The sequence below is a fragment of the Malaclemys terrapin genome, chromosome 1 (assembly GCF_027887155.1).
Source record: "Malaclemys terrapin pileata isolate rMalTer1 chromosome 1, rMalTer1.hap1, whole genome shotgun sequence".
NCBI classification, from domain to species: Eukaryota; Metazoa; Chordata; order Testudines; family Emydidae; genus Malaclemys; species Malaclemys terrapin.
Genome location: NC_071505.1, coordinates 235302281 through 235326095, shown reverse-complemented (window position 1 = coordinate 235326095; position 23815 = coordinate 235302281). Strand labels below are relative to the sequence as shown.

The 23815-nt window shown below is 42.2% G+C and overlaps 1 protein-coding gene across 1 annotated transcript in view; it reads left to right on the top strand.

Moving 5' to 3' along the window:
- AFF3 (ALF transcription elongation factor 3) overlaps window positions 1-23815 on the top strand; it is a 452244-nt gene that overhangs the window by 410801 nt on the left and 17628 nt on the right. The window contains exons 13-14 of the mRNA XM_054009691.1: window positions 873-1074; window positions 3607-3731. Coding sequence (XP_053865666.1) covers window positions 873-1074; window positions 3607-3731 — 327 coding nt within the window. The remainder of the gene's footprint in view (window positions 1-872; window positions 1075-3606; window positions 3732-23815) is intronic.

Below are 23815 nucleotides of genomic sequence, written 5' to 3'. Positions count from 1 at the left end.
AAAGAAGTGAGAAATGTACATTCAAAGGAATAGGCTGGATTGAAGGGAATGTGGCAGGGAAACATATTGTATTAAAATATTCTGTTTGCTCTTAATCACAAATTTAGGCGCAATGAAAAGTTCTCGCTCTTAAAAAAATGTATACTTTATGTGTTGCTTTAATTTTTCAATTAAGTATCTTCTTCAAATTAGCACATGAAAAGTTTCTTTACAGTTTATTGCTTCTGTTGCTTTTCCTATCTGTGGCTTCTCTAAAAAAAAAAGGCTTCTGTAACACAGCTTTCCCTTTTAGAAGATGCAGCAGTACACATTTCCTTGTTTCCATTGTGAGCATACTTTTCTTTGTCTATTACACTAGCACATATTTCTTTGTCTGCAGAACCTGCACCAAATTATCGTAAATTGAATGATCAAAGCCTAGTCATTGAATACAGAGACATCCCAATTGTCTTCTAGCACATTCCCTGTTTAATTCACATATAGTTTTATTGCTGTGGCTTGTAAATTGTCACCTGTTATTGTGAAATAGGACTCCATAACCTAAACTTACACTTTAGAGCCTCATCTCCTTCTCCAAGTAACCCTTAAAAGACAGTGAGCAATTGCCCATTTATCTCCTTATTTTTTCAAGTACTCTGACATAGACTTTATAGTAACCCCAGAATGACAATTTACCCTCGAGGGAAAGAGAAGAAACATGATCCAAATTTGTAAATGAACTCTTGATCCTGATACTATAAAGTTGTTTCCAGACATCAGTAGACTTCATCCTGCCAGCAGGTTTTAAATTCAAAGTTTTGATAATATATAAAACATTTACCTTTCTCAAAGTCAGCTATGTGACACTCCATTACTGTAATTTCCATTTCCAGCTTGGCGATGCCAATAAATAAAAATGAGAAAATGCTTCGGTCACCCATCTCACCCCTCTCTGATGCATCAAAACACAAATACTCCACTGATGATTTAACTTCTTCCAGTAGACCTAATGGCAGCAGTCTATTACCTTCCTTGTCCTCCAGCAAAAAACATAAGAGTGAAATCCAGCCACAGCCACATCCCGCAGACTGCAATGTAAGTTTATGTTGTTGATCATAGTATAAAACCTGGTTAATTTTTCTTCTCTTTGTATCACTGCTCATACAGCCCTGGATATTTCTGCAGAATATCATGGAAAGGAACATAATAATGAATGTTCCATTAAGTAAGATTTTTCCATTGGGAAAATGGTAAGACATAACAGGATTAAAAATGACCTGAAAAATAGGAGGTGGAGGGAAATCCATAGAGCAGGTAAGTACACAACCAAGGTTTGCAAGAAGTAAGGAACAGGCAAAAAGTAAGGAATTCCATGTTTTGCCACTCAGACGTCTGTAAACATAGAAAAGTTGTACAAGAAAAATATGCTGCTGATCTTGGCATTCTGAATTGAACTTGTGTGTGTTTGCATGCCTGAAATAGTTTTCCTCATAAATATATTTCCAATAAATGTACAGACCTGTGCATGAAATGACAGAGGTGGCAAATAGAAAAGTGCTCCAATTCTGCCTTTCTTGAATAACTAGATTCCTGAAACAGGAGTCTTAGGAGTGAAAGGAATGCAAAATCAGACCAATGAACAGTAGAACTTCTAAGCTAGGAAGCTCAACCCAATATTTCCTCTCTGGAGAAAACCAGTGCAAACCCCTGAAGCTCCATATACAGGGAGCGATAAAGAGTGCTACTCCTGCTGCATCCTTCTTCCCCTTCCATCAAAGGCTCCTCCTTAGAGTTGAGGGTCTGTGCATGGGAAAGGGAAATGGACACTCTCCATGCATCGACTTGCCACCAATACTGCCCAAAATTAATAATAATCATGGAGTTGATAATAGCTTTGGTGCACACCCGTTCCATTTTTTGGAACATCTCTTGTAGGCGAAGGGGGTTTGTGGGACTGTGGTACCCAGTAGCTGTGCTGCCATGCAGTCAAGAGGCAGCTGCGCGGATGGGGGGGAAGAGGGAGACTGGTGATGGATTAAAGGAATAGGGCCTTCATGTGGATGATCCGGCTCTTCCGCGGGTCCCTAGAGATCTGCAGCTTTTCCAGGCCACAAAATTGGTCAGTTTCATGAGCAGAGTTTAATCTCAGCATTTCCCTCTCCAGCAGTGAAATGATCCACAGGAAACTACATGAGGAATTCTGTTGCATGATCTTTTCCTGCATAGAGAACACGGTTTTAACCATTATACATTCCATGAAAAGGCAGAAGAAATAATAAGAGAAAGTGTTGAATATTTTCACCAAATATATTCTTTATTATTATTTATGTCTTGATGTATTACAGGCTTCAAGAGCCTCCATATCACCCCAGGAAACTGAACTTTAGCCTGAGCCCCTCAAGTCACTTTTGCTCAGGGGCAACTGGCCTGTTCCAAAAAGGCAGATTTTGGGGGGAAGAGAGGAGGGTAATGAGGTGGGGACAAAAAGTAACTGTTTCTGATCTAACTTTGAGTTGTTTTGTCTTAAATATGTTGTTCTAAATTGGGTAAGTGTTCCTAGAGTCTCTCACAAAGACACTTAATAAAGAGAAATAAATAAAATTAAGTATTTGAAAAATAGGCTATATAAAAGGCCTTGAAAAGGCATTTTTAATATGTTGGACTCACCAATTTCTCTTCCATCATGAAGTAAATGTAAATTTTTAAACACCTAAGTTTAGAGGTTGGTTTATGAACTCATTTAGAATTATAATTACCGGTATTTGATATCTGGAAAATAATTTAAAGTCCTCAAAGATAAATGTGTTGGAAATTAGAAGTAAAAAGTGATTGCTTTATGATCCACACCCTTAGCTAATGCATTCCACTCTGATTTTCTGCATAGCCTGGCAATGCTCCATTTGGTCAACATTTTAATAATTCTTATAATAAAATTCTTATGTATCTGGTTATTCATCTGAAAACTATCCCACTGAACTGAGCTGGATGTCCCATGCAGAAGTTGAGAGCTCATGAACTGTAAATGTCAAGGTTGGCTTTGTTTTAGCAAATCTGCCCATCTGGGGCCTAACTGCCATGACCAAGTGATCGTGTGGATTACTTGCAGAGAATGCTAGGCAGGAAGTGGTGGTTAGATCATGGAGCTTTCTGTTGAGACCTTCATTCCATTTCCTTCTTTTGTCTGAAGCAGAAGGAATTTTATTCTGTTGCAGTTACTGTCAAATAAGAATAACAACCCAAATTGGTGGAAAGTTACAGCAACAACAGAAAAACCCCAAACAGTTTGGACGTTGAAACATGGCTTGACATGCAGAATAACCACAATTGGTCAATGATTTAATAACTACACTCATTGTGTTATGGCCCTTCAGGTAGTGATTAATAATTCTGTTCTGTTTCTTCTGCATATCACTTGAAACTCTAAAGCCCTTTACCAATAACTATGTGCAATATCTGTGAATTTGTGGCTATCAGTGACAAGCTAGTTTTGTGTATTCCCTGTCGAAATAGTGAGCAAACTAACTTGCAATTTACCGCACAATGCAGACAAATTTCCATAGTTTATCAGTTGCTTTTTCTAACTCAGTGGTCAATTTCTCAATGTGTTCTGTCTTGTTTGTTGTCTAGAAAGCAGTTCACATCAATTCAGAAAGTGTTCTCTGCAACAAGCCACACTCCCAAACAGAGCCTTGGCCATCTTTATCCAGGGCACACAAAGACTGCAGAAGAACAAAGCTCATCTTTGATGATATGTAAGTAAAGATGCCCTTTTTTTAAAAAACAAACAAAAAAGGAATTTAAGTGCTAATGTTTTATGAAATAAAAATAAATCTTGCCCAACAGGAGCTCAGACATGGCCAATGCCATCATAGTAAGATACATTTTCAGCACATTACATTGTAAATTGAAAAAATTGTATAACTCCTGTTATTGTTACTGCAAGTTACACATCGAATTCTCAAAACACTAACTAGGACTGTACACCATCAAGTTTGGTAAGAGGTCATTTTGTTTTGTTTCTTGAGCCTGAAATATATTTGTATCCAGAGGTTGTGTTGTTTTATTGTGTTTTTTAACAAGGTCACTTGCTATTTATAGTCACAGAGAGGAAAAATGAGGAATTGTGCTGGTTTTGGTATTGTAAAGCCAAAACCAAAGGAGTTTGACACTGTTTAATCAAATCCCCCATCCCTCCTTATAGTTCAGCGGATTTTTAAAAATGGCTCCAGTTTGCAGCCATCTCTCATTTAAAGGATTTAAAATTGCTTGTTCATTTTTCACAGTACTTTAGCATGTTATATATCAAAATAAAGCTTAAATTCCCATTGGTTCAACTAGATGTGTTGCCTTGTAATGACCTGATCTTCGTATATTTACCTTTCTGAATCCGAGCGGTGTGATTCTGCGTAGATTGCAGCAGCCTCCCCAGACTGCTTTTCCCCAGGAAACAGCTCATCAGTATGGATTAGAAGACAAAATGCAATCAGAAACAGTTACAATACAACTGTTGTACCTCAGTCTGATTCCTTCTCAACCTGCTGATAAGAAACAGTGGGTTTTTTTTCAGAATGCTGTCACAGGAGCTAAAACGGCTTTTTTCACTATCTCTATCAACTCAGAGGCTTTTATCACTTGCTTCTTCCATTAGTGATACATGTGATTTTTCTGGCAGACATCTGCAATAAAACTGCTTAACCTTTTCAGAGAGAGAGATACAATAAAAACTGTTCCTGAGTAGTGCCTTCCATGCAGTGTGTCCCTAAGCAATTTGCAGCCCATAAAAAATAAAAAAATTAAAGCAATCTAAAAAGCTGAATTAGATAAGCAACAAAAATCAAATATATCTTAATTTTGCCCTTAAAAATAGTACAATGGGCAGTTACTATTTCTAAGTAAAGGATTTCTACACCTATCATCTGAGTCCTTTGTCTGTGTATCACCAGAAGCCCTGGACTTTGGATCCCAAATTGGTATGTATGGAGGTCGCTAAAATGTGGGGGATTAGACTGATTGCAAATGTCCAAAATCAACACCATTGACTCACACATCAGAAAGATCAAATTAAAAATGGCAAACAGAATTTTTCAAATTCCTATGGTACCATATCGTGGGATTTGAAGAAATGCAGTACATAATTTTAAACCTACTGTAGTACCCCTAATGACAACATTTGCCCCAAAATTATGTCCAAAGAAATTTTCATCTGTTAAAGCACAAAACTCTGAATTACAGTAATCCAGCCTTGGATTATACTGTCTGTTTTAATCAGAGATCATAGTATGAAGAGACTAAATCCCACATGTCTGATTTAAAACAACCACTCTAATTTGTTTCAACCAGTCAAGAACTCTTCACTTTGTTCCCAACTTGTTTTCTTCAGATCATTGAAAACAGTTGTATCTAATGATAAATTGGATCACAAGTAGGTCAGTGAAAAGTAACTTGTTTAGCAGAGTACCTATCGTGGATACTGTATTTGCTTAAAATGAAGTATTTTAAATGGCAAGCAAAATCCTACTTTCCATGGTTTTCCTGCATGTTCTGAATATGCTTCAAGACATGCTCTAGGAATTACTTTGGGAAGTCATGTTATTCAGGAGGTCAGACAATGATCACAATGGTCCCTTCTGGCCTTGGAATCTATGAATCTGACATATCAGGCATACAAGTGACATATAAGGGATATATGGGGTTACTGTTTTCCAGTTTGCGTACTTCAGTTAGATGTACAGGATTTTTTTAGCCCTTTGAGATTTATACTACTGTATAAAGAGAATTTTAGAGGCTGTGTAATAACACTGAGGGTATGTCTATACTGCAATGTAAGCCTAGGGTTAATGGGACTCAAGTCAGCTGACCTTTGTTAGAGAACCTGAGGTTTGAGTGTCTATATTGATTCTTAACTCTATGTTAAGAATTTTCTAATCCTTGAACCAGTGGGGGCTCGGGTGTCCACACTTAGCACAAAGAGTTGAGTCAAACCAACTATATCTCAGACTCCCAAAATGTGGCTGCTCTGTCCTTTTGCTTGTGGTGCACTGTGGGAAAGCTTTCCTGCCCACCCTGCACATTACAGGAAGTTTGAACAGCCTGCCAGCACAGCCTGCCAACCAACATGGAGGAGACCCCGTTTCAAGAAGTTCTCTTGCTTGCGTTTTCACTCCTGTGTCAGAAAATGGGCAGAGCTTCCATGAGACACCAGTGGACATTTCAACGGCATTTTCTTACACAGGCAAGGCGCCTGAGAGTGTTTCTGCTGGAGCAGGAGAAGGATAAGAAAGCAGAGGAGGGAAGAATACTCTGGTATGGCAGACTCACAGTGGCTGATGCTGCTCATTACACTCGCTATAGCCGCTGATGCTCCCAACATAAACCAGCACTTCTGGCACAGGACCACAAGCACAGACTAGTGGGATCACATTGTCATGCAGACCTGGGATGATCAGCTGTGGGTCCAGAACTTTCACATGAAGAAAGCTTACATTTTTAGAGCTTTCTGAGTAGCTTGCCTTGACCCTCCAGGGTAAAGACACACACATGAGGCACTATTGGAGATGCCCACAGACATGTTTGGATGCTAGTAGCATCAGTGCTGTCTGCATTACTGTGACTTGCTGTGCTCTTCACAATCTTTGAAGCCAGAGGTGAGCCATTTCCTCCTGAATGGACCTATAACAGTAAGGGGCCACTGAATCAGTACACTCAGCCAGAAAGTGCAGCTACCACAGTTGGAGCTGGATGCACCTGGGCAACAGAAGTTAGGGCTGCTTTGTGCTCCCACATTATGGACCTGCATGGTCCCATGGAAGAGGAGGATTAGTACTTCTGTGAATGTGCTTGTGGGGGTTGAGGTTGTTTGGTTTGGGGGGTGTCAGTGCTAAGGAGAGATAGGGGCTTGATTGCCTTGCAATGTAGTTATGAATGATATGACGACTTACAAAAAGGGTAGGATGATTCACGGTATGGATTCATATAAGGAAGTGACTGAAGAGTGGATTGCTGTACGTACTTCCTCATTGTTCTGATCATGGATTTAGCTTGATTATTTCAATACTGATTGTATGATGAGGTGCAGTGATAGCAATAAACTTTCTTGATGACATAAAAAGCTTTATTTGTAAACATGTGTTAAAACAGTACAACTGTCACCCGTTGCCAGGCAGGGTGGTTGCCATTACAACACCCAAATATCAGCTACAAAACAACATTTTCAAAACAAAACAAAAGTGCAGGAAAAGTGCAAACAGGACAGAACCCCCCTGCTGCTGCATGTCCCCTAGCCCCCAGTTCTTTCCCTGTTTTCCACACGCTTGGCACCAGGGAGGGGGGTGCAGGTGTCCACAGGAGTGGGAGTCAGGACGGAGGGCTGCGTGGGGTTTAGTTTGCCCTGCCAGCTGCTCCTGGGGCCCAACTGCATGGGCCACTCAGATATGGAGTGTTCTAAGCTGTTTCTAGACCGAGGGGACGTCACAGAGGAACCATGCCATGGTGTGAGAAAGGCAGCAGGAGCCGTTACTCTTGCAGCCATGATTGAGATGAGCCGCTCAAACAGTTCTCTCTGCTGATCTCTGTCTTCCTCCCTTATCTGCCCTTCCTGTTCCAGGAACAGTGTAGCAAGTGCCAGCTCCCCTGCTGAAACCCTGTCCTCAGGCTGTGCGGTGAGCCTCAGCCTTTTCTCCTGCCTCTCGGCAAGCCCTTTCTCTAGTCATAAGTCCCTCTGTTTCTGGTACTGAACCTGCTCATGGGCCCTCTCCAAAACTTCAACCATCAGTTCCTCACAGAAATGCTCCCTTTTGGAATGGTCCATGAAGGTATGTTGGGCCAGGCTTGTGCTGCACTGAGGGCAAGCTGGGAAGGTATAGCAGCCAGTAGGGGTCGAGGGGCCTGCAGGACAAGAAACAGGGTTATTTTCTCACATAGCTCAGAGGAGGAGCGCAGAAATAATTCTTGTGGAATTTCAAGGACATAAAATGTTCCATTTCACAACTGAACTGCAATATATTGTGAGAGGGATGCATCAGTCCACACAATTTCCCTGGACGCAGCCTGGTTAATCCCAGCTAAAGTAGTGCAGAAACAATGGTAAGTTAAAAATTCTAAGCTGACTTTGTTTTACAAAAAATTACATAACTGCTTGCGTTTGGGGTAGAATGGTTGGTGGTCTTGCTACAAAGCTTTCTCTATCATTTCAGGCCTTTCATGTTCTGGAGGACTTAACTGTTCTTGTGGTGCCATGTTGGCAAAGGGAGATGTTATTTCATCCTGCTGGTGGGAAACTGATAGTACATGCAGCCAAATTGAACAGCGCATCTATGAGTGGAGGGGGCTGGTCAGCTACCAAGGTGGCTCTGGAAAATATGTCGTTCACCACAGTGTGACTACCTATGTGGAGTACCTGCTTCAGGAAAAGTTTGCAACTATCAGCACCCAGGATTCGTTCAGAATTCAAGAGGGAATCAACAGGATGCTGCACTGGCTTCCACCTGGCTTACCCTGTTATGGCTGCATGCAAACACGCAGAACTCTACATCCTTCCTTCACCCCGCAGCCAGCACATTTCTGGACAAAAACTGAAACCCCAGTCATAGTGGCGACATAGGATTTTGTCACCTATGGGCAGCATGAATTACCTCTAACTAAAATGGACTAGATTTGGAAATGGAAAACATTTCCCCAAACATACACAGAGTTCTCTGTTTCCAAGCAACTCCATAGACAGTTGAGTGTTTACATAGCAGCAAACCTAAAGACACAGCTGTGTAATGCTATTATTTTTAAGAAACAGGAATTGCCCTAGCAAAAATCTGTGCCTTCCCAGTAAAAATACTCTTGAAAGGTGTACTTTACTGTTAGCATTTCCTAGGCCATTTTGAACTCCACATGGTGCAGGGGAGGTGGAGGGGGGGAGCCAAGGTGCTGAGATACAATCCATTATTAGCAAATACACACTGCTAACCTAGGTCTCTCATAACTTTTGCATTGGTTCATAGAGTAGAAATCCCTCCCATTATGGTATCAATAAACAATAGCATGGAGCCAGAAACTTACCAGGCTCAAGGGTAGCTGTGACGGGTTCCCCCTGGGGTGCCACCTGGAACTGGGGTACCACTGAACCCCCCTGACCCACCAGCCTGGGCTCCCTTTACACTGTACTGCTATGACAAGCTGCCCAGCCCACATACAGGTAGAGACACACCCAGCTACAAGCCCTGCATGGAAAGGCTCCAGTTAGGGAACTTCCCAGTTACTCAGGCACACACCTCCTCTGGAGGGTAAACCTCAAATTATACTGTCTTGTGCTGCACAGGGAACTGTACAGAGTAAGCTCATGAAATTCGCCCCCTCCCTCAATGTGGAGATGAATACACAACAGCTTTCTGTCCTGAGTTATGACTCCCACACTCTGGTTTTAAACAAAACAAAAACAAGTTTATTAACTACAAAAGATAGATTTTAAGTGATTATAAGGGATAGCAAACAAATCAAAGCAGATTATCTAGCAAATAAACTTGAGTTGATTGGAGAGTCTTAGGATGGCAAGGACAAAGGAAATTGGCCCATGGGATTGTGGAATACTTTTTGTGGACTCTCAGGACCTGATTCAAGCGGGTTGCATCTACACTACACAGCAATAGGGCTCTGTCACCAGGACTGTCACTTCTCCCAGCTCCAAAGTATGCACTGCCATGCCCAGGCTTTTCTAGGAGGTTTATTTCTTTTAACAAGGGTTATCAAACAAACAGAAAATAGTTTTAACCCCATTCTTGGCCCCAGGCTTCAGGGTCACCCTTCCCAGGGGTCTCTGGCACTCTACTCCTGGCAGCTTCCCAGTCTCAACCAGCTCTGCTCTCTTCCTGGAGCAACAGCCCCTGGCCCCTTGCTCCAGGGACGCACCTCAGGAGTTAACTCCACTTCAGTGTGGGTCTCCCCTCCCCAGGGCACAACCTGTCTCAGTCCTTCCTTTCCAGGTTCCCACTAGCAACCTCTATAGGCCCAGGTGTAGCCCAGCCCTCTTTAATTAGTGGATTGGTCTCACCTGCTCTGATCCAGGGGCTCTGGGCTTAGCCTGTGGCAGGCTCGAACCCTTCATGCCAGCTTGACTTGGGTTCGTCCCCTATACCCCCAAAGAGTCCTAGGCCCATAGGTCTGAGCCCGAGTCTGAGAGATTTGTGTGTAGATGGAAGTGGGGTTTCGGCTCAAGCCTAAGTTTGTGTCTGTGCTTACGTTGCAGTGTAGACATACTGTTAGAGCCCTGTTGTAATGTTATTGAGGGGCAAAACTCCCACTGACTTTCCTTAGGGGAAACTTCTGTTGTTAGTACCCAGATGACTAGGTGCTGGGGATCTCTGTTAGGCAGAAGGAAAGGAATCTGCCTCAGGCTATGGAACAGCAGTGTATCTGCTCTTTGTCCAGTCCTTCATCTACAGAACTAGTATTGCCTTGGCACTGTTTGTGCTCATTCTAAATGGTGTGAATGGCCAATGGAACCAGCAGCAGTCCTGCCTCATCCTATAGGGCACACAGCCATGCACAAACTGTACACGCTTCTGAAATAGAGCCTCTCTCTCCTGTGCAATGGAATTGCAGGGGGAGGGTAGGATTTGGGACTTACTGTGACAGATGTACATTTGAAAAGAGTCTCTCTTACTGATGTAGAAATTTACTGCACTGGAAAATGAACAAGCTCGTCCTAACCTATTGTACTGGTATCCTTTGGAGGACACTGGCCCTGCTGCTCCTGAAAGTTTATTGTGTTGTTTTCTTAGTGTGATGCATTTTATTTATTTATACAGCACCTTTGAGCCAAATAAAATAGACAGTCGTGAAAGCTGCCTTCAGCCAAATTACCAAACATTCTGTCTGGTCCAGCAGAGCAGGTAACATGTTATCAGCCATTCTCAGCATTTACAAAAGGTTACTCTACAGACTATACTTAAGATTGTTATTCATTAGATATGCTGGATGTGAGTTTTGTTTTTGGTGTGCTATTGTTATTTAATATATAAGTTACAGCAGGGCCTCGAGGCTCCAGTCCAGAATCTATTAATCGGGACATACAGGAGCATGAAACACAGACATTGGGAGGGATTTTAAAGCAGAAGACTGCAGCTCTATTAACTTTTTAAGTTTAATGCAGGGGGATTCCTCTTCCCCCCAACCAAAACCAACCAACAACAATAAAAAAAGCCCCATGGCTTTACATTTACCTGGGTCCAGTGCAAAATGTAATGGCCTCTATACCAGACAATCAATATTCAGGTTTGGCCCCCTTCAGCCTAACCCCTAGCACCTCTCAATCCTCCCACCCTCTCCCAATGAGGGGAGATTAGCATCCATATGAAGGGTACCTCAGTCTGTGAAAACTTAAGGGCTTCCTTGCTTTCTTCAGGCTAATAGGATCTACCAGCCATCTCCCAGGCCTCATGTTTATCTCTGAGAGTTGGCCTTTTTTGAGCCTTTCACCCGCACTGGATACCGGTTGCAAGTTGCAATGAAATTACAAACTCAAATGCAACTCTTAAGTCATGCCCTTGCTCCTTATTAAGCTAAAATCCTCCAAATTGCTGCAAGGAAGGCCAAAAAAATCCCCCAAAAAAACCCAAACCAAAAATTGGACACCGTGTCAAACCTGACCCAAGGGAAAAATTCCTTCCTAATCATTTATAGGGCAGAGTACTAGCCATAGCAGGATGGCTGTTGCATGCTCTGAGGGCTTCACAAACAATAAAAGGAAGGATGCAAGACACATAATCAATTCGCCGTTCTGCTCCACAGCCCAGACAATAGCAACAGGGAGATGCGGAGAAATCACTTCTCCCCCACACATACCCCTCGCTTCCCGCTCACTTGTGTTTGGTGCAAGGGGTGTGGGGAAGAGGAAACCCCAGAGCAGCCACGTCTGCCCCTCCATTCTCTTTCCTCTTAGGATCACAATCAAACATCCCCTCACTGAGACAGGGGTGGGACGTTGTGCGTTTTTTGGTGCAGGGACCACATCTTTTTATGTTAATGAACAGTTCTTAGCACAATCCAAGAGGAAAAGAGACATATATAAGATGGGAGAGAGGTATAGTCAACTATGAAGACTTTCTACATATATATAAAGAAGATGGGTCTGTGGTTTGTGCACTGGACTGGGACACAGGAATAGAGCTGGCCAAATAATGGGTTTTTCAGTTCTCTAGCAACTCAAAAATATCAGGGATGGGAGGGAAATTGTTTTAGCTCAAACAGAAACAAAAATTTTGGTGAATTGAACAATAAAAAAAATCTATTTTGAGACACATGATTTTTTATTTTGACCATTTTAAAATAATTTTTATTAATTTTATTTAAAAAAACAAAAGAATTTTTGAAACAAAAAGTCATCTTGAACCAAAAAATTAAAACATTTCATTTTGAAAATGTAAAATGAAACTTTCTGATTTTTTTTTTTTTTTTTTTTTTGGTGAGGGGGCGTTCTTTAGGCCAAACAATTCAGTGAAATCAACACAAATTCACGAAGTCTTTTGGTCAATCTAAATCTATCTTTTCCAGTGAAAAAAAGTGTCAGGCAAAATATTTCACCCAGCTCTAGTCCTGCGCAAAGTAGGAAAAGCTAGGATTTCACCAGGGGAAGAGGTGTTTAAGAAAAGTCAAGTTAAAACTTATTTTTATACTTTGTATCCCTACAGTCTGGTTGGTGCAGGCACTCAGCACATATTTCTGGGGTTAATTCACTTCTCATTTTAGCTTTGTGGTTCAACAAAATCAACAAATCTTTTATAAGAAATCTCTTGTTATCTTAAGTCAGGTCATTTCTACTTTTTATTTCCCACTTGTTATAGTTCCAGGAAACCATTTGAGTTTTGCAAAGATTTCCACTGAGATTCACCATTGATAGGATCTGGAAAGTTTCTCCTGATTTCCCAATAACATACCGTAAGGGTTCGTTTGTGCTGGTTGGTGCTTGATGGAAGTGTCACCTCGCGCATTTGAAAGGCCACCATCCATTTGTCTCCTGCACTGATGCACACTAGGTTGTAAGACCCCAGAGGTCCAGTTTGGTGAAAATTCTGATTTAGGGCCTGACAGTCTATGCAAAGGCATAGCATCTCATCCTTTTTCTTAACAAAAAGGACCAGATCCCCTGCTGGGGAGATGAAGCGCCGGATGAAGTCCTTGGCCAGATTTTCCTGGATATATACATAAAGGGCTGCCAGTTCTGGCTCAGACATTGCATAGATCTATCCATAAGGAACCTTTGTCCCAGGTTTCAGGTCTAGGGACAGTCATAGTCCCAGTGCAGAGGTAGCATGCCTGCATTCTTCTTTTCAAAAACGTCTGCATAATCTCAATACTTTTCCAGGAGACTGGGACTCAGGCTTGGGAGTGACTCCTTCTGGCTAACCCCTGCTAGCTGGAGATCCCTCACAGGTGCTGTTGGTTCCAATCAGCTGCAGGAGCCCAGGACCAGACGGTTGGGGCCAGCTGCACAATATTCTTCAGCAATATTCAGAGAGGAAGTTGATCCACTTTTCCTGCCAGGGTCATGCTGCCCCAGCCAGGAGATACAAAGAATTAGGGGGAAGTTTGGAGAACTGATCTCATGGAAAGTGGATCACATTGAACTGTAGCACTTCCTGATGACCCTGGTGTATGGCCTCCAGACGTACTGTTTCCTGCATCCCTGGCCCTGAGGACATCTTTCTATGAGAACTGATGTAGGCTTTAAACAGAGGGTGATTTGTAGCGCTTTAGCAGCTTTAGCATCTATAATGTTATTGGTAGCCTTGGAATCAATCAGAGCCCACGGAAGGGAAATCGGCTTGGTCTCATCCATGGCACATAGCTTTATGCATATTTGGAAGTGTGGGGAGGACCTATGTGTCCTGGATCAGGTTTCTCTTGAAGGCTGAGGGGTGGTTCCAGAGCATAATGCCCTGGTGGTGCCCAGGCTGGCCCCCCACATCTGTCTTGGGCTTGCTCGACCCACAAGGAATCAGGAAACGAGGTTTGCAAGAGGTGAGGGCATGCCCTGATGCTCCACAATAAAAGCATAAGTTATTGTGATCTAGGGGTCAAACCCTAGATCAACCTGTGGCCCAGATCAACATGCATCGGTTCATGGTTGGGCCCTGGGGTTTTCAGTGTAAGCTGTGGGCAGAGCGGTGGCAGGATGCCCCTCCTCTCCTCCTTTCACTCACGCAGCCTGTTGTCGATGCAGAGGGAGAGGTCAATGAAAGTATCCAAGCCAGTCAAGGTCTCAACATGGGCTAGCTCGTCCTTTACTTCCGAAGTCAACACCGAAAATGATGCAGTTGCGCCGCCTCATTCCACTCAATGTCAGCTGCGAACCAGGCAGCATACAAGGCAGCTGGCCCTTGCCCTTGCTGGAGCCTTCGTAGTGCAACTTCCGCTAAGTGAGCACGATGCACATCATCAAAAACTGTGGAAAATGCTAGCAGGAAGGCGTTCCAGTCCATTAGCACCAGGCAATCCTGCTCCATCAGGGGGGAGGCCCAATCCAGAGTTTCTCCAGCTCTCAAACTGATCACCAATCCCACCTTGGCCTGATTGGTGGGTTATATTCGAGGGTGGAAAAGGAGATGGCATTGGTTCAGAAACCCCCTGAATTTCTGGCAGTTCCCATCAAAACGTTCGGATAGTGGTACTGCGGGGCTCAGTTCAGAGGTCAATGGCCAAACCTGAGCCTGGTGCATTATCTCCCTGCTAGTATCAGGCTTTAGGCTCAGGTTGGGCCATTGGATTCTGAATAAGGTCCTGCAGTACCACTAATCAAATGTTTTGATGGGAACTGCCAGAAGTTCAGGGGGTTCCTGAACCAATGCCCTCTGTTTTTCCTGCTCCGCCCTCAAATGTAGCCTCCAACCAGGCCAAGATGGGATTGGTGATCAGTTTTCTAGCTGGAAGCAGGAGCAAGAAATCAGGATCAGAGTCAGGTAAGGTTGCTGTGACCGGAGTCCCAGGGGAGCCAATTGAGGTCACTCAATTAGGGTGAACTGCAAAGAATGGGGCAGACAATCCCCAAAGCTGGTGGATATTCCAATACTTAGATTTACCAAGTCAACACAAAACAGCTTCTATAATATCTCACTGGCTACCCAGAAGCCAACAACACAGTTCCCTTAAAGCAACCCAGCCTCGGGCCTCCACCCAGACACACAAGTAAAATATGATGAGGATTACTGAAAATCTTATTCATCATATAAAAAAGTTCTACCAATCCCAAAGGATCGGACACATTACCTCCCAGGTTAATAAATATTTCAGATCTTACCCAAATAAACGCTTACAGACAATTCTTATTAACTAAACTAAAATTTATTAAAAAACAAAAGAGAGAGAGTATTGGTTAAAGGTTCAGTTTACATACAGACATGAGTAGAGTTCTTGAGATTCATAGCAGAGATGGTGAGTTTTATAGTTGCAAAGAGTTCTTTCAGAATTAGTTCATAGGTTATAGTCCAATATTTATATTCAGGGAGATCCAGTCAAGACTGGAGATCTCAATCTTGGGCTTAAGCTTCCCCTGCATGAAGCATCAAGCAGATCTGAGATTAAAAGGATTAGGACCCAAGCATCTTTATACAGTTTCAGGCCTTCTTGTGACAGCTCGGAGTCCTTCGGTGAACAATAGGCAATTATGTGGACTTTTAAAGTAGATCTACTTCCTAAGCATTGCAGGTAATTATCTACACAGATTAACATAAAGCAATTGCCTGTTTTTCCACCATTCACAGATGATTTGCTATACATTTCAAAGAGAGATGAATACAGTGATCTTACTATGTTTACAGTTCGTCTAAATGTTAATATGTCCTTTTGATCTCTGAATCAATAGCTATAGTGACAGACAGGAACTGTCTGTTTATGCGGCTAACATTCTACAAGATATAAGTACACACATACAATTAGTATCATTTCCAATTCTCTAAAAATACAGGTTTCCTTTTCAAAGTTTTAGCCTCTCTAGCATGGAATGGTGCTAATTACCATTCACATACTTTCTAACATGTATCTAATGGTTGACTTTGAGTCATTTATCTTGCAGGATGCTTAACCCTTTCTGGTCGTGCATCACAGTTGCCAATTTTGTGTATTCCTGGAGGTTCCATCACATGTCATAATCTTTAATTCCTGGAGACTCCAAGACAATCCTGGAGGGATGGCAACCCTAAAGTCAGGCTGGAGTCAGAGGCCGGAGATCAAAGGTAGTATCAGGCCAGAGTCAGGAGGCAAGAGTCAGGGTCAGAGTCAGGCTGGGATTGGAGATCAAGAGACGAGGCAAAGTCTGGAGTCACAACAGGTCAAAGTCGGTGTGATTCCCCAGACAACTTCTTGGGCCAACCCCTAGGGTTAAATAGGGTGCTTGATCACTCAGAGGGCTGCAGGATACTGTCCCTCTTGGATGGTATTTCCTGCCAAACCTGCTCTCCACATTGCTCCCTGGCTAGAGCTCTGCATGGCTTCCTAGTGGCATTGTGAAAATAGCAGCCAGGCCAGTTTTTTGGCAGACCCAGGCTCTAGTCCACAGACCTTTTCACCCAGAGGCACTGTTCTAGGCTCAGGACCTTATTGTGGTAGGCACGGTACACACCTCTACTAGAAAGGACAATCTCTGCTCCAAATTGCTTATAATCTAAGGGAATTCAATTCCTGCCTCTCACAGATTTAATAGATGGCAAATTGCTTAATCTGTCTATGCCTCATTTCCCCATCTGTAAAATAATCATCCTTCCTTCTTGTCTATCTAGAATGTAAGCTCTTCAGGGCAAGGACTGTATCTTACTGTGTATTTGTACAGTGCCTAACACAATGGCACCTCAGTCTCAGCTGGGACCCACAAATGCTACTATAATACAAATCATAATTATAAAAAATATTATTTTACTTAGGTAAAGTTAGTGACAAATATCCCCATCTTCCTCCTCCTCCCCCACGTCATTAATTGGCTGATAAGTTTCTCTGCAAAGGTATACCTTGAGGAGAAGGTAGTGGCCTCCCAGATCAGGTCAGAGGCTGTTCTGTGTGTAATGGGAAGCACAGAAGAAGGGGCAGAGATGTTTGGTGGTCAGATATTTCTAAGGGGATGTCTACACTGTGATAAAAACCCGCAGCCCTGAGTCTCGGAGCCCCATTCAGCTAACTTGGGCTCATGGGGCTCAAGTTGCAGGGCTAAAAATTGCAGTGTAGACATTCAGGCTAGGGCTGGAGCCCAGACTCTGAGACCCTCCCCCCCTTGCAACTTCTCCTATGGGCTTCTGAACTGTCTACTTAGCCTATCTAGCTAGGTTTTTATATCATAGCCATGATGGTGATGCCTGAGCATCTGTTTTCTTCCACTGTTCCTGGCCTAGATCAAATGCTAGTACAAGATTCCTCATTGTTATCATTCTGGAAACAGCCATATTTCCCCTTGAATGCCTATGAGCTCTGTCATTTGAAAGGATTATAAATTAAATTAATGGAGATATCCCATCTCCTAGTACTGGAAGGGACCTTGAAAGGTCATCGAGTCCAGCCCCCTCCCTTCACTAGCAGGACCAAGTACTGATTTTATGGTGCTCCTTACCAGCTGCTCACAGAGAGTAGCCCTCCTCACCGTTATACTAAGCTGTTGAATTTTTTCATTTGTCTTTATGTGATCTTCTTTCTCTTACCTGATTTTTTTTAAGTCTTTCCAGAGTAGGAGTGCAATGGTGCAGTCAACCTAAAAGGCTCAGAGCTTTGCTGGTGCCACCTCAGAAATGGCTGGGGATGGGCTAGGAGGGGTAGGACTAGGCCAGCCTGTACTGATGGATTCCATTTAGCCCTGATTAGATCTTTAAAATGCCCTCCTTTCCCTCTCCAGCACAACCACCCTTGAGTGCCTGGGTTGCAAAGTACACAATCCTCGGTGAATCTGGCCCTGCATTTAGAATTATGATTTAAGTTGCTTTTATTACATGCAATTGTTTTACATTATGGAAGCACTAGTGTGGTTTTTATAATACTTCAGTAATGCTATCTCTGAAGAACATTAAAATATGCACTTGGCTACAGTTTTGATGGTTCATTGAACTTTTACTACCTTTTTTAATGTATCCTCATAAAGCATCATACACAGCGAGAAATAATGTACAAATGGTAAATTATGCAAATAAAACTGAAAACTACACAATATATCAAAAGAGATGAAAAATGTGTGTTTGAATGCAGTTATAATTAAAATTGTGTATTGGACTCTAAGCTATGTAGTACCTGGTAAATCCAATGATGTTGACTTCCAAAGAGATTGTTTTTGTAAATACTGCTAGATTATTTTGTGAAGTAATGCTTTTATTGATTTGCTTTGTATGATTAATTTCTGACTGCATGAATTTACATTTCTTTTGCTAAATTATCTGCTCAACTAAATATAATTCACGGAAGATGGCAGATGACCGAGATGGTAAAGGGAGGTTCTCAGACTCACTGTAATCTGGCACATATATACAGTACATAGAGAAACACACACACAAACCTGCATTTCACCTGGGTAGTAACACCATTCGTAGGATGTCAGCAGTCTGGAAACTCTAAAAGGCTGCTATTGGAAGGAGAGTGATTATAATGCTTAAAGCCATGCTACCTCATGCTGTGATCATGTGCAACATAACAAGTAATGGACATGCTGTATTTCCTGCTGGTTTTTGACAAGTTCCTAAAGAAAGTGGTGGTAATACAAGTGAAAGGACTTGTGGACAGTAGCGAATTGTTTGATACATTTAATCCAGGAGTCAGCCACAGACATGGTCCTGAGATTGCCCTTGAAAATCATGAATGAGCTGCATACCACTATGGAAAAAGAAGCCTATCCTTGTTGTACTATCAGAACTCTCAGTGAGGTTTTTTATTTTGTAAATGACTAGATTCTATGGCACTGCCTAGGTGACTAGCTAGATGTGACTGAGAATGTGTTGAACTGGTTCCAGCTGCATTTGATGGAGCAACCCAGTCAGTGTAGTTGGGTAAATTCTCATCAAGAGGAGTTGGTTTCATATAATGGCACATTATTCCAGCTCATCCCAATGAGAATTCACCCAGGTTCCTGAGTTGGCACTGATGCTTGGCAGTCTTTCTATTGCCTTTTAAAGAGCAATGTGAGGGATATAGTCTGTGTTGTAACTCATCTCTGCTTTGCTGAAGAAGTCTATAGCCATATCAATATTGAGATATTCGGAAACAAAAAAGTTTGATATACAGGTAAGGTTGTAAATAGATTGTCAAAAAGTTAATTGTACACACAAACGAAAGTCACACTTCTGCTAAAAAACAAAGAGCCAATTTTGTTCTTACTTACATTGGTGTAAATCTGGAGTAATACCATTGAAGTCAATGGAGATATACCAGTGTAAGTAAGAAGATAATCAGGCCCAACCCACTGAAAAACAGGAGACCGTGAATTAACTTTACAGAACTGCCATTTCTGTTACTCACCCTCTACCCCAATTTAATAAGCAGCCTAATACCTCCTGCCCCTTTAGCCCTAAATGGTTCCCTTCCTTTCCCTGGTCTTTCAGTTTTTCCCATGCTGAATTGCAAGCTCAGTTACAAGCACCTTCTGGCAGATACTTTAGGCTAAGAATCCAAAGTGGGTTTAGGCTCAGACTTCCCTTTTATTTCTCCTCAGCGATCAAAGGATTTCTTACTTCACCTCAGGATGCCTCGCAACAGCAACATCCAAAACAAGCAACAACTCACATATTGCTTAAATAAAAGGAAGTTTATTCCATGTAGGAAAATGAGAGAATCCATGGGAATAAAAAGTCTGAAATTACCACAAATACTGGTATTCCCACAAATCTCACTCGGGAGGCCCAGTTACAGAGGAAGTTTAGGTAAATGGAAAAGATCTTAAAAGATGTACAGATTCGAAATCATTATACCTTGATAGTCTGTAGTACTAGAAAACTTTTAACATACTCTGTTGTGAATTTCACAGGTAATCATGTGCATCATCTCAGAAATGTATAATATATTAAGTGCACAAGATCTGAGCTAGACATGCTGAATAATTAAGTAGTCCATGGATTGTGGACAATGTGTAAGGTGCACAGGGAATGTGACACAGCTGCTAAGTTCTTCAGATCATAATAGTCCATCGTGCTCCTGAGATACTGTATCTGCAAGAAGCCTACAGAACATTCTGAAGATTTCACTTCAGAACATAATTTTTAAATGATCTGTAATGCTGGATTTAAAGGGGCAAAGGGCACTTGTATACAAATTGCGAACCCAGACTAAACAGGAAACTTCAAACCTTCCTTGTTTTGGAGAGAGTCCATAATAAAAAAGCATTAGAAAAATTTTAAAACAGCCAAAACATGATATTATTGGCCTGCATCTTAAAAACAAAACAGCAAATTTACATAGAATCTAATAAGAAATTTCATTTTAAAACTCTCTCACAGCATACAAATTTGTAAGCTGATTACAATGTTTGCAGATTTGTGGCATTGGATTTCAAAATTAGAGTTATAACAGAAAGTCAGGCACATTTTTCACTATGGAGAGTTGAGTGCTTCTTCATAGTGTGTGCTTGTGTTTACAATGTAGACATACACATACATATTTCCTTAAAGATTCTCTTACTGTTAATATCTTGAAGAAATCTAAATGTGGCTGTATTTCTGGATTTATGAATATGGACTTTTCTATTTAAATTAATTGGGGACAATATCACAACTTAGAAAAATATGTTTTAATTCAATCTTGCAATCCCCTACATCTACCTCCAAAGTCACTTTAAACGACATAGGTGAGATCTGTATGAATTAGACCTAGCTATAGCAATTAATATTTAATTATTTTAAACGTTGCTTCAATTGAAACACTGACTCCCAACATTCTAAACTTGAAGAAAGTTCAGATCCAGATGCAAATCTAAATTTTACAGGTTGGGCCTATCTCTATAAATAGTGCCAGATTCTGATAACCTTACTCCTGTGGGGTAGCACCATGCTCTACAAATAGTCCCATTGACTTCAGAAGGGTTATTCATGGAGTAACCTACAATTCATGGAGTAACCTACAATTATGGTTTGAAAGAGTACTATATTAGAGCACACTAGGCAGGGCCAGCACCAGCTTAACAAGCAGGTGCTTGGGGCTGCCAAGGGAGAGGGGAGGCACCTGCGGCAATTCAGGGGCAGCAGGTCCCTCACTCCCTCTAGGAGCGAAGGACCTACCGCCGAACTGCCGCCGCCGATCGCGGCTTTTTTTTTTTTCCCCCAATTGCCGCCGCCGATCACGATTGCGATCACAGCTTTTTTTTTTTTTTTTTGCTTGCTTGGGGCGGCAGAAATGCTGGAGCCGGCCCTGACACTAGGGTACCTTTAGTGTACACCAACAGTGTCTGTACAAACTAATTAATGAGCAACATGTTAGTGTGCTTTAGAAATCACACCCCCATAATGTGTATTACCCACAGAGTAGACAAGCCCTTTGGCTCAGTGCATCGTGGCAGAACCTGCAAAGGTGGAGATTATTACTTAAATAATGCATGTCTCATGTTAATACTTTCATTGCTAATCATAACTGCAGAATAACTTGGTAATCGTAGCTCTGGAGCAGTGTCTATGCTGTTACAACCTAGCGAGCAATTTACAAGTTTTACAGTTAACTTCTATATAAGTAGAGTATAATTACATTGCATTATCTTACTTTGCTTTTGCAGGCTGTCAGGACACTTCTAGCAAACAAATTATAGACGCAATTTATATATGCACGGTGGTGGGAGAAAAGTTTTAATGACATGAGTTTGGGATGATCCTGCAAGTGACAAAGGTGATAAATCCAAACATCTGCCAACACTTGCTATCTATATTTTGTTTCATAGAATCATAGAAATCTAGGGCTGGAAGGGAGCTCAAGAGGTCATCTAGTCCAGTGTTTCTCACCAACCGGTCCATGGACCAGTGCTGGTCCCTGAGATCACCCTGATACAGTTTAGGAAGGTCCCTGGTATCAAAAAGGTTGAGAAACACTGATTGCTAGTCCATCCGCCTGCACTGAGGCAGGATTCAGTATAACTAGACCAGTTCTGACTGGTGTCTGTCTAACCTGCTCTTTAAAATCTCCAACGATGAGGATTCCATACATATTACGATAATCTGGGGGTCTCAATGGGCACAGGAGATATTTTTAGCTGTGATGGATTGGGAGGTATTGGAACTTAAAACTGTCATTAGTCCAGCCCTGCAATCTTGGAAAAGGTACCATCTCAAATCTGGGGTGAAATTCCACATTGAGGGGGACAAAAAGAAACATTTTGAACTAAGATGTTATTTTTTTCTTTTTCGTTTTGTTGTTGTTATGGAAAAGCAGTAGGCTTTCCTCTGCACAGTTAAGATTGCAAGTAGTTCCCATTATAGAGCATTTTTCCCTACCTATATCTTTGAAAACTACTAGATTTATTCAAAAAGCAAAGGCTCTACTAAACTTGAAGAAAATTTGTAAAATATTTTTTGTCAGAGGTAATTAAAAATTACCCACATGTCAAATTTTACTTCTGTCTAACCTTACTTAGGCCTTGGCTACACTTGCAAGTTAGAGCGCATTAAATCAGCCCCAGGCACCCTAACTCCTGAGGTGTCCACACTGGCAAGGCACTTAGAGCGCCTGGACTCTGCAGCTGGAGTGCTCCTGGTAATCTACCTCCACGAGAAGCATAGAGCTTCCTGCGCCCTGGCTGAAACGCCGGGATGTCAGTGTGGACAACATGTTGCATTACTGCACTCTGATTGGCCTCTGGAAACATCCCATAATCCCTTGAAGTCATTTGGCCACTCTGGTCATTGTTTTGAACTCGGCTGCAGGCATGCGGATATCCCCTTTCAAAGCTCCATTTCTGACAGCCGGCTGCTTATCTGCTCTGGGACAAAGCAAACCATTACTGTGGAATGCTGCCGCTGCAGAGGCAAGCGTTCTTATGTGTTTGTGTGAAAAAGAGAGGCGGGGTGGGGGCTGATGTCGGGGTTTCCCCCTTCTCCCGCCGCTGTCACACTCTCTGCCCCCCACAATACACTGTCTATCCCCCCACATACACACAACACACTCCCTGTCACACTCCATCCCCCCATATGAAAAGCATACTGCAGCCATTTGCACACTGGGATAGCTACCACAATGCACTGCTCTCTGTGGCATTGCAAGAGCTGCTAATGTGGCTACGCCACTGCGCTTGCGGCCGACAATGTGAACACACTGCAGCGCTTTCCCTGCTGCGGTCTCTGAGGGCTGGTTTAACTCCTGGCACTCTACATCTCAAGTGTAGCCAGGCCCTTAGTCTCCCATTAGTTCAAAGCCAGCTTGTTATTATACCTCCAAACTATAATTAAATCTCCTGGAACATGTATGCAACCAGCTGCATATCAAGGAAACAGGTAAAAAAATTTCTTTCCAAACTGCAACATTTCATTATTAAGTATTAAGCACAGTGATTAATTGGGGGGAGAGGACTCAGTGTTGTTTCTGTTGGTTTCCATAGCAGTTATGGATCCAGTACCACTCCTGTTATTTCAGTGGCAGCTTTATGACTCATCCTAGCCTGACGTAAACACTTTAAATCTATATCTTCACTGAGCTACATCAAAGAGAAAAAAAGGGGGGGGAATTTAAACTTGGGAAATTCCTGTGACGCTGGCAGACCAGATGCCAGCTCATGCCAAGGCCCTTGGGCCTCACTGAATGCTGACAAATGCATAGCTGGAACCAGCCTGGCTCACCTGTCTGTTAGTGGTGTTAAAATAGCTTATAGGAATGTGTTTAATGTTTAGACTTTATAAAATGCTTGTAAGATGCTGCATGTATT